Genomic DNA, 12397 nt, shown 5'->3' with positions numbered 1-12397 from the left:
CAGTCACTATCTTAACTAACACTCCGACTCGACGGACCAATAATAAATGATCTTTACTTAATATGTTTCACAAAAACAAATAATCACTTAACACATGGACTGTATTCCTTCACTTTTATTTCATTACACTAATTATAAATAAGATGTCGGCGATGTGAAATAATTGATACAAAATAAGCGAGCCATTCTACATGGCTGTCACAGAAACAATTCTATCAATCAATCATCTTGTTGCCACACATAAAGTTCAAAACTAAAGGAAGAAAAACAAAAGAAATTTACGCTGTTTGCAACAATAAAATGAAGCACACGATACTCACATAAACATTATCAATTCCACTTTATGTTCCTATAATGTGTTTAAAATGCTGTAAAAAGTATATAATTAGTTGAAATATGTTTTTTAAATTTGTTCAGTTACAAGATTTAAAATCCATGTAAGTGATAGGTGGGTCTGCATAGCACAAAAGGCATTTGTTTTCCAAGGGTATTAATATTGTTCTCTCAAGCAGTAGCTGAATATATGTATATTTTGAATTGAAACTGCAGAATTTTGTATATTTACCTAGTTTAGTCTCTATTTTCTTAAACTTACATTCATCAAGCTGGCATGTATATTATGTAAGAAAGCAAAATATCGTAAATTATAAGCTAATATATAACAAGTGACAAAAAATCTCATGACCGGATAAAGCCAGTTATGGCGCTGAGAAGGTTAAAAAGGATTACAACAATGCATTAAAAAATAAACCGTAGAAATTACAGTGGGGAAAGTAAGGTTTCCTTTAAACTTGAAGAGCAAATTTATTGCGTTTAACAAATGTTATGAATATTGATTCTTTATTTCGTCCATCCTCTAATACTGAGATATTGTCATAATATCTCTTTCGCTGTTGGACTATATTAAAATTGATGCTCTCATTGATTCTACTTTCATATGAAGAATCGAGTATGTGTCGAACGTTATAAATATCACTTTGTGCTCTTATAATATTGTGTTAAAAATGCTGTAAAAATGTATAATTAGTTGGAACATACTGTATTTGACGGCATATAAGATGCACCCTTATTTAGAAGGCCACACACAAGGAAAAAAAAGTTCCAATAGCCCGCGCGATACCACGGTACCACAATAACTTAAAATGTGGTTTCGTTTAGTTGTCGCATTTCGTAAACGCCAAATAAACAATCATTGAATGCAATTACCAAACATATTTTTATTAAGGAAAATTAACAAACTGCAATTACACCCGTTAGAAGTTTTTCTTTTGAATATGAAAAACGGTGGTAGTTTTGTGCCATCAGCACAACATGTTAGAACTGCTGTATATTGGGTTTTTTATGACCTGTGGTTTTTATGGTTATTGATTTACAGGGTTGCCACGCTACCTGGAAAACCGGAAAAAGTCAGGGAATTCTGAAATTTACCAAAAAAATTCAGGGAAAAGTCTGTGTTTTAGTCAAAATCTGGAAAAGTCGGGGAATTTCATACAACGATCCCTCCAAAAAAGGCAAGTTTTGTACCGACGTCGGAAGAGATTTTTTTTGGCGAATTGTGTATCACGTGAGTGTCATTCGAGCAGCTGGCATAGAGCCAATTTTTGCAGCTCCAATCTGATTGTCTTTTTAGAAAGGCAAAGCAAGTTTCCCGCAACTTATGGTTTCCAGTAACCTCGAGAATCGCATGTGTGGTGCATGAACTAAAGAAAGTACCTGTTCTCGTATAAAACAAAATGGGTTTAATCCTAGTATACGGTACCATGAAGGTTAGAATAAAAAAATATGTATTGTAAAGAAGCAAAACCTCTCTGCAACAGACGTTTCTCCGTTCCATTATAGCGGGAAACAGCTGTGCATATGCACGAAACCGGTGTCGAAGTTCGAAGGTCACGTTATCAAGAGTTCATAAAATGAATATCGTTTAAAATTTCTTTAAACTCTAAAGGAAAAGAAAATATTTTTTGGCGCAAGTAAATTAATTCATGGATTAGTTATTTTGAGGGGATGGAAAAAAATCTACAAAAATCCGTTTTTAAAATTATTGCGAAAAATCCAAGAAAAACGTTCTTTGATAAAACGTTTCTTTTTGGACTTTTCGCAATTATTTAAAAACGGATTTTTCGTAGTTTTCTTTTTTGTCTAAGAACGTTTCTTCTTAACACGTGTTTCTCAATTTCACATTGCGGAGAGGGAAATTCTGGCCGCCAGGTTCCGTCGCCAAATCCCTTGGCAGATTTTCCCTCCGCTTTTTACATAGACGTTCTTTGAAATAATCTCCATGTATGGTACAGCGGGATTTGGCGACATGATGATGAGCAGTAAACGGGTCATTTTGTTCTTGGCGACGATTTTCAAAATCACCCGAAGGCCATATTGTATACTAGGATTTTACCGAAAAATCTTTTTTTTTTTTTTTTCCCCTTTTCTTTTTAATAAATCCTTGTCATTTTGCAGTAAAATAAAAAAATATTAATCAATCATCTAGGATAACCATGTAATATAGCTATATTCACTAAAATATCGTTGATTATTATCGTTATCTTTATTTTTATATTATTCATATCATTTAATGTTGCTTCTTCCCTCTAAATTTATTTATCATTAATAAATAATATTTCCAAATTTCAGGAAATTTTCTCTGGCATAATCCTGAAATTATTTCTATCAGTATGATGACATCACGAACTTTAAAGCACATATTTTTTCCTTATGTATGCTGCGAAATAAATATAAAATACCTCGATTTAGTAAAAAAATATCATTAAATAGATTTCTTTCTTTCATTTAGCTGCAGAATGTCTGCAAAAAAAGCCTTATTTTATTCCAGATTGGGCACATTCAAATCTCAATCTTCAGTGGAGAAAACAACTCCTATTATAATAATATTTGTGTTATCAAGTGTTAAGGTGCCTTTTAAGAATACACCTCACACAAATTAAATTTACCTGAAATCTAACGTAACTTTTAGCATTGCGTTGTGATTTATAAGAACCGGATTAGCCTCGTGCTGAACTGGGGATGATCATGAGTTATAATTAAATAAAACGTACAGTTGTTATCCAATGTATATATATCTTAAGTTTTTTAAGCGGAAAAGTAAAAAAAAATTATCAAAGTGTACCAAGAATAATTAAGAATAAATGTCCTCTGGGATTTATTGAATAATTAAGTGAATTTGCTACTCAGTGCAAGTAATACCATAATTAATTTACCTCTTAGCACAGCCAACGTACATTACGTGGATAAACTGGAATTTTCTTGAAACATACCTGGAAAAGTCAGGGTCATTCTCCTGTTTGAGTGGCAACCCTGGATTTAGACCCTTTAATACTCAGTCTTGTTGGATGGTACATCAAATGTGAGTGGAATTTCATTCATATTTCCTATTTGACCGAACTCAAAAGAAGTGTTCTTGCATGCATTTGTAAGAAACCTATGAAATGCTAGTATTTTTCCTTCATAATCTGCTGGCGTTTTCTGTGTAATAGTTGCTTTTGTGCGCATTGATAAGCCTTGCCTTTTCATGAACCTATAGCACCAACCCTCAGACCCTGAAAAGTTCTGATGCCCATGTTTTTCTGCAAATCCTTTGGCCTCGTTGATTATCATTTTGGTTGAAACACTTATCCCAGATTTCCTCTTATCTATCACCCACATTTTTAAATTCAGGCCAAGATGGAGCTGGGTATCGAAGGTTATGTTTTTGTTTTTTAGCAGTCTTCAGTTGACCTTCCTGCAGTCACCAAGGTTTTTCGGTAGGTGGTAAACCGAAATGCCTTGCTGCTGCTCTGTTTCTATGCACTTTGGCATAGTTTAACACTCCTAGTTTAAACTGAATTGTATAGCTTAATCTCTTGTTTCCTGTTGTCACATTTTGCTGGGTATTTTTTTAAACAAATAGTTTTAAGCACCGATACCAACACGTGTGTCGGCTGAGTCAAAGAAAGTCTATGTAAAGAAGGAAAGGCTCCATAGACATAATGTGACCGTCGAACCTGTTCGAACTTTGACGTCAGCTTCAAGCTTTGGCGCTTCTTAGCGACAGATATTTCACGCATGCGCAAAATAATTATGGCAGATGTAGAAAAAGTTATGTGTCTAGACCTTTATCCGGGCTAAAAATAGCATTCAGTATTGAAAGGTAACCTGTGTCCTTCACGTATAAGACACAGGTTACTTTTTTTGAGATCAAATTTAGGAAGAAAAATGTGTCTTAAATGCCGTCAAATACGGTATATATGTTTACCTTGTTCAGTTACAGGATTTAAAATCCATGTAAGTGATAGATGGGTCTGCATAATCACAAAAGGTATGTTTTCAGGAGGTATAAGCAATGGCTGAATACATATATATTTTTGAATTGAAACTGCAGAATTTTGTATCTTAAAATGTTCTTGCAACTTTATGTAAAGTACTTGCGCATTAACGCAACCACTTTGGCAGAATTTGGGTTTTTTTTTTTTTTTTTAAAGGATTAGAACATTAAAGTTACTTATTGGGTAGTTTTCACGAATTGTTTTTAAGGTTCCCAAACTGTTGGTATTTAAAGAGGCAGATTTTCCAGTGTACAAAAAAAGATACAAAATTAAATTATTTGAAAAGATTACAACAGTGTATTAAAAAATAAACCACTTACATTCTTAGCTAAATCATTCTGTAGTTGTTTCTGCACTGATCTCCCCAGGTATATAGTGATCTGTTTTCGGATAAAAAAATCAGAATTGCAGAGGATTGTGCAAACCTTGCCAACACTAGCTATCTTCTAAACACATCTCTTTACTCCCTTTAGAGATGTTATAGCAATATTTTTTATTCCTGCAGAAATTCTGCTATAGTTTATTTTAAGATTTAGTATGCTGTCATTCTCTTCCCCTCCACTGTTTTAAATTTACCAAGATTTGGCAGCTTAATTGAAAATTAGGGTAATTGAATGAATAAAGAGCTCTAGTGTAGAATTGGGTGGCAACAAATGGCTTTGATTAGCAACAGTTTTGGCAATGAAACACTGTTTCTGGTTTTCATGATACTTTTCTTTTAGCTTCCTGAATTTTTTTTTTTTTTTAATACAGTGATGTGTACATGGACAAAGTTAAAGCACTGCACAATGCCTGGTTTGTGTGATTCTCCGATTATTTTTTTTAATGAAAATAGATCGATGTGTACATGGACACTAAGTTTGTGCAATTCTTTGACTTCTAATTTTGGTTTTGTGTAGTGGCGATCTTGAAACTGTGCCTTTCTGGCGTCACAAAAGGGGAGCACCCAGTTGTAAACTTTTACTGAATAAAGTTAAATTGTGTTTTTATCTAAGTTTCAAAATTTAGACTCTTTTTCTTTTTTCAGAAAAACCCCAATTTTTGAAAAATTCTTTTCACAATCCTAAAACATGTAACTAGAGAATGCAGGAAGTAAAGGTCTAATGAACTTTTCGATTTATGCAATTTTTTTGCGGAAAAGATAAAAAATTAAAGCTTTTCTAATTGATCGTCATTCTGTTGAAGGTCCTAGACAATTCTCAACAGGAAGCATTGTACAGGTTTTGGATGTCTTGCTTTTTGTAGTACAGAAACAAACTATCATTATCCATTGACATGAAACCTGGGAATCATGGTTGGTCTAAGCTCTGAGGCCAGTGCATCGCTAGTTTCTTTTTAAACAAGCACATACCAAAAAGCAAAAATCAAAGCCTCTTCGGTAAACATGTCTTCCATCATTGACTGCAATCATACACATGTTTTATGCAAAGACCCTTCTTGCGTAGGGTAACTGGATTTGTCTTGTATTTGAATGTGTTCTGTTATTCTGTGCTTAGTCTGTTAAGCACGTTAGGGTGATGCACTTTTTCCAAAGAGAACTTCAGATATTTTGTATTAATTCCAGAAGGGTTTCCTGTTCTTTGTAAGTTATAAGAAATGTAGTCCCTAACTGCAACAGTTAGTTTTTTTATTCTTTTTCCAAGTATAGAGCTTATTTTGTATGTCTTCATGAGCTCTTTCAACTCTATGTTTGTTCCTGTCTTTGTGGATGGCAAGGTATAGTATGGATGATCTCTAGTGTCATCCAGTACTCCTTCATGCTGCTTGTTAGGTTATTAGCAAATTGTTTGTTATTGTCATATTGTAGAATGGATGGGTATCCAAACAATGCACACTACCTGCTTTCAGAGGCATGAATTTAGTGAGATGATTTTGGTACAACATTATTAATTGGGTTGCCATTAAAAGTTAATGAGTTTGATGTAATAGTCGGAATTCAGAAAAATCTTAGGCTTTATAATCTTGGCATGGCTCACAAAGTAAATGAATAGTTCATTATCATGGTGAATAACTTGTTTCTTTGAACATCGTTTCAACTGTGGTTAGTGGGCAAATGCATGTAATGAGGTGTTTAGTTAGTAACTTGGAAGCATTTATATGAAACTAGATAGCACATTGGTACTATCCACCTCTGTGTTGTGCCTTTTATGTAATTGATTCAGTGTACTTTTGATTTTCCTCTAGCATCACATCATAGTTTTTCGGCAGTCAGTTGTCTCTTGGTTTCGCCTTAATTTCCAATTTTCAGCATCCTGTATGTTGCTTGATGTAAGTTGACAAAATGAAATTTGTTCATAACAGTAGTTTAATATCACATTTTTTAAAATTTTATTTGATATACAGGGTGTTTATAAATGAATGGTATGGTTTTAAAGTTTGCTTGATGTAAGTTGATAAAATGAAATTTGTTCATAACAGTAGTTTAATATTACATTATTTAAAATTTTATTTGATATACAGGGTGTTTATAAATGAATGGTATGATTTTAAAGTTTAATAATAAATCGATGTATTACTTAATATGGTCAAACCTCACAGCAGCAAAACTTCCAAGTTTTTTATGCATTATTTACAATCCTTCAATGTGTGAACCCTTCGTCACATGACACACATCTGTACGGTAGTCAAATTCTTTCCGTATTCAGTGCAGCATATCCAACACGATGGTCTGTAGTGCATCTTTTATCTGATCACTAACTTCAAGGGACAAGGCATTGGCAGTACTTAATCTTTAATAAACCCCTGAAGAAAGAAATCACATGTTGTTAAATCTGTGAATATGGTGATCAGAAGAAAAGGTTGTTATCTGCTGTTGCAGCACATCCAATCCAGCATTGATGAAAAACATTATTAAGAAGCTCTCATACATTCCTGTAAAAATGGGACAAAGCACCATCCAGTTGCAAAATGGAATAATTTTAATTGGTGTTCAGCTGGGTAACAACCATGCTGCTTAGAAATGAGTCTCTGTTCACAGTTCCTCAAAAAAGGGGCTGTGTACTGTCTCGTGGAACACCACATAGAAAACGTTCATTTTTGAAGAGTTGCGCTGTGTTATATATGTGTGTGTGGTTTTTTGCTTTCCCAGATATTGACGTGTTTGTTACCAACATAAAAAATTCCTTTATTGCAAAAGATATGAGTCTTTGTACAAAACTTTCTTCCTCCATTTTTAACTGCATGTCTTCACAAAAGTAATGCCTTTTTACTTTGTCTGCTTATGTAAGGGCCTGCAGTAATCCCACTTTTTAGGGTTTAAAACGTAGCCACTTATGCAACACTTTCCACACAGTCTTCTTGTCGTGTCCAGTTCCGTGCTTACTTTACTAATGACTTGCAAGAACTTCATTGAACTTTCATTTATATAAATGCCTTGTGTTATTCACTGAAGTTCTTTATAACTTTTATTAGTACAAATAATGCAAATTAAGTCTTGAATAAAATTTGCAAACTGAAAGAAGAAGCCCTCCAGATTTTCATATATGAAGTGTTGACAACTGCCATCCTTTACAGTGGGAAAAAATTTTTTCCTCTGTGGAAGACAGGTCAGTAGAAATATGTTTTACCCCCCTTTAAAAAAAAAAAAAAAGTTTAGTAACAAAGTGTCATCATACTGTTTCCAACCACAATCGCATGATCTATGAAGAAACGAAACTTTTCCCAGCATTTTAGGGTATGTGAATTGAAATACAATATATTATCAGGGGGAAAAAAATTCTAAGAAATGGTATAATTTTTAGAGTTTTGGCTTAGAATTATTGTGTAATCTGAAAATTTTAAAACTTAGCTGTAGATTTTTTTATATGTTAGAATTTAAAAGGTTTTGGAAAAGTGTATTAGATTTAGAAGAGTACTCTGTGATTTGTGTGATTATGCAAAGATTGAAATTCTGCAGTTATTAATTTGAATGAATAAGGATAAACTTTCTCAAGAAAAATTGCTTCAGCATTTGAGAAAGTCTAATTAAAATTTCATGATTGTGTGTACCAGCTTTCCATCTTTGCATTTTAAAATATGCAGCACATACTTTCATTAGTAGTTACAGATATATTTGTTATCCGTCTGTTTCATAGTTCCAGTTCTTTACAATGTTTTTCTAGTAAATTATTTGAAATTTTGATTAAATTGGCAGGTTCCAACTTCTGTGCAGTTTATGCGGTTATTATTAATCATAAAAAATGGCAGTTGCATAGCTGAAAAATATTTAGTTTTCAGCTCATTAAAAAAAAATTTACATTTTTATTTTGTCTTTAATCAAAGTTACTGAAATATACTTTAATTTCAGGTCAGTAAGTGCTGAGAAATCAAAAGAAAAAAGAAAAACTCCTCGAAGAAGTTCCAGCAAATCAGCTAGTCGCAGTCCTAGCCCAAGGAAAGCTCGAAGTCGCAGTGTCAGCAAAGAAAGGGATCGTAGTGTGAGCCCACGAAAATCGCGCAGCAAAAGTTTGAGCAAGGAGAAAAGTCCAAGGAAACGTCATAGTCGAAGTATCAGTAAAGATAAAAGTAGGAGCCCAGTTCATGGATCACATAGCAGAAGCCGCAGCAAAGTCCATAGTCGCTCTCGCAGTAGAAGTATTGAAGAGAAAAAGAAGGAATCCAAAAGCAGAAGTTCCTCACCTGATGATGTAAGTTTGCAAATTTTATACATTTTGCTAATGAATATAATGTTTATAGTAAATTAATGAAACGGAAGTCATTTAAATGCAATGAAGCTATTGCTGTGTTTATGATTAAACTGATTAATTATCTATATGAAACTTTACTATTAAATTTTGTTAGCTTGTTAGATTCAAAGGTAGTATTTGGTTTCGAGGGCCGTAAAAAATCGCTAAACTATTGTTGAAGCCAATGCTGCCAAAAATAATTGCGGCAAGAAAGGAAGTATAATAGTAAATAACTATCTAAGATAGATGTTTTAATTTAGATGAAAGGTTAATTTTATATAATACTTTTTTATTATTTTAATTTATATAAAAAAGGCTAAACATGACTGAATGGAAGCATAAAAGTAAATAACTACGAGGGCTATCCAGAAAGTAGATTATGTTTTGGAATAAAAAAATAAACAAAGTATAGGAAACAAATTTTATTATATACAGATGAAAGCCACACTCAAATACTACTTTTCTACATAGTCACCATACAAATTAAGGCATTTATCGTAGCGATGTACGAGCTTGGAAATTCCTTCGTCGAAAAATTCGGCCGCCTGCGCCTTCAACCACTTCGTTACCTCTTCTTGCAGCTGTGCGTCGTCATCAAAACGCTGCATAGCCAGCCACTTCTTCATTGCTGGGAATAGGTGGAAGTCGCTCGGTGCCAGGTCGGGACTGTACGGCGGATGAGGAAACAACTCCCACTTAAAAGATTCAAGAACTTTACGAGTGACATTTGCCGTGTGGGGCCGGGCGTTGTCGTGAATCAACAAGATCTTAGAGCTCAACATTCCTCTGCGCTTGTTTTGAATTGCTCTTCTGAGTTTTTGGAGAGTTTGGCAATACCTTTGAGAGTTTATTGTAGTGCCTCTTTCCAGGAAGTCCACCAAAATTACACCTTTTCTGTCCCAAAAAACAGTCGCCATCATCTTCCTTGCCGACATTGTTTGCATGCATTTCTTGGGTTTTTGGGGAGAACTTGTGTGCCCCCACTGCATTGATTGCAATTTCGTTTCACAGTTCACATGTTTCACCCATGTTTCGTCACCAGTAACGATGCGATCGAGTAAAGAGTCACCATCCTTATGGTAAGCGTCCAAAAAGTTCAACGCTGCAGCCATTCGCTGATTTTTGTGGTCCTCTGTCAAGATTTTTGGAATCCATCTTGCACAAAACTTGTGGTAACCAAGCTTTTCGCTGATGATTTCGTGCAACAAACTTCGCGAAATTTGTGGAAAACTCAAAGAAAGTTCCGTTATTGTGAAATTTCGATTTTCACGGACTTTAGCATCGACTTTTTCGAGAAGTTCGGCGGTCACTATGCTGGGTCTCCCACTTCGATCTTCGTCGTGAACATTGGTTCGGCCATTTTGAAATCTTATGACCCACTGACGCACTCCACCTTCAGTGATAATGTTGTCCCCCATACACTTCACGAAGCTGCCGATAGATTTCTATCGGTTTACAGTTTTTTGCAGTCAGAAACCTTATTACTGAGCGCACCTCGCAGCTCGCGGGATTTTCAATTAACGCAGACATTTCAAACCGTCACAGTATCTGAACGGAGCACAGCACGAACCTCTCACTAGCACGGCTAGATGCAGACTGAGCTGCGCAACGCTCTGACCCCAAGATGGCCGCGCTAGCCCCGCCCCTAGCGGACACAGACGGAAACGTAATCTACTTCCTGGATGGCCCTCGTATTTCAAATCATTATTATAATTTATATAAAAATTGCTAAACATAACCAAATGGATGCCGGCATTGCTATTTCACTACCGAGTTATCGCTAAAGCATACTTTCATCTCTTTGGTTGTTGAAACATAATTTTCTAGCCTTTTATTTGAAAAAATTCTCGGTAAAGTGCAGAATCGCCTACTCATTTGTTTGCTTCGGCTCACCAGTGGCCGAGCGGTAAAGTCGCTAAACACTGGTAGTTCGGTCCGAGGTTCAAATCCCGCGAACGGGCTGGCTGCATGGGCGTTTTCGTGGTTTTCCCCATGTGTAACGTGTATACGAGCCAGTTTCCCTTAGAAAGTCTTCCACGAAGGCATCCCTCCCCTTAGGCAGATAGCTCTAGTGTGCTTTGCCATAATTAAGTACACCAGACACCATTTGTTTGCTGCTTTTGACAAGGGTAAAAACAATTGGATTTATGTCAATTTTCTTTTACTTGATAAGTGAAAATAAGTCAATGTGCAATTAGATAAAGTCAAGGGTGTGTGCAGTGCCATTTTTGTGCAATTCTGGATTTTTTTTCTTTTTTTTTTTTTGAAGTGAAAATAGGTCGATGTGTACATGAATACCAAGTATGTGCAGTTACGCTTCATGCAGTGGGGGATTCTGCACTTTAACCAAAATTCTATTGCCGACTTTTCGTTATGGCAATTCGCAAATTGTTAAATCCATAGGATATCAAAAAAGGATTTAAAAATTAAACTAGGAAGGACTCGTAGGAAGAATAGATTTAATATATACCTTCCATCATTGCCATTTCTAATATTTTATTCATTCAACTTAAACTTCAAATTATAAATTTTGTAGTTTTAGAAAATGTACCAGATTCTTATTATATAGCAGTAAAAAGTAATTATCGTATTTGCATTATTAAATTCCAAAATTTTTATGCAGCATGCACGGGATAGCATCGCCAATGGAGAGCGAGAAAGAAATAGGGAAAGCCGTGCAAGCAGTGCTAGTTCACAGAGAAGTAAGAGTCGAAGCCGTTCACGAAGCAGGAGTCGAAGTCATAGTTATGAAAAGGATGATCGCAGTCCTAAAGGTAGAGACAAGTGGAGCAAATCTCCATAGTTATATGTAAGCGGTCTGATTATCTCATGAATAGTTTGAGATTTCCATATGTTGTAATTTTTTGTTTTTCTTTTACATACAATAAAAGTCTTAAAAATGCTTTTTTGTCTGTATTTCTTTTGTACTTGTAATCATATTTTGGATATATTTTTGACCGATTGTAAATTCTATACCTAGTGCATCTAGTTATGTATTTTAAAACAAATTTGATTAGATATGTGTCAAAAGTTTGAACTACAATCATGTATTGTTTGTTTTTAATCACTTCATTGTAGTAATTAAGATTTTACAAATAAAGTTAGAAACTAGCAGAAAAATCAGTCATCATGTTCTGTGATCCTAGCATAAAATTCTACTCCTATATTCCACTCTCATGCAAATTTGAAGTTTTTTAAACATTTTTTATGAGGGTAAATCTCTTAAATCATAAGATATTATACTTATGGGAAACACATTGTGATGCAAAATAACGATTAGGTGTGCACTTCCAAGTCAGTTAACTGAATATCTCAGTAACTGGTCATATATAAACTTATATATTTAGTATGCCATTTTTTAGAATGTTAAGTATTACAGAAATATACCAAATATTCCAAACAAGTTATAAAATTCTT

The 12397-nt window shown here is 34.5% G+C and overlaps 1 protein-coding gene across 1 annotated transcript in view; it reads left to right on the top strand.

Moving 5' to 3' along the window:
* The window catches only part of LOC118179383 (uncharacterized), a 70181-nt gene extending 58297 nt beyond the window's left edge, over window positions 1-11884 (top strand). The window contains exons 6-7 of the mRNA XM_085811358.1: window positions 8602-8941; window positions 11604-11884. Coding sequence (XP_085667484.1) covers window positions 8602-8941; window positions 11604-11783 — 520 coding nt within the window. The 3' untranslated portion in view covers window positions 11784-11884. The remainder of the gene's footprint in view (window positions 1-8601; window positions 8942-11603) is intronic.
* Window positions 11885-12397: the final 513 nt, after the last annotated feature.

Source organism: Stegodyphus dumicola, chromosome 2 (assembly GCF_044657685.1).
Source record: "Stegodyphus dumicola isolate Sdum_Otavi_A_Nest chromosome 2, ASM4465768v1".
Taxonomy (NCBI): domain Eukaryota; kingdom Metazoa; phylum Arthropoda; class Arachnida; order Araneae; family Eresidae; genus Stegodyphus; species Stegodyphus dumicola.
This window is presented reverse-complemented; position numbering and strand designations above follow the sequence as displayed.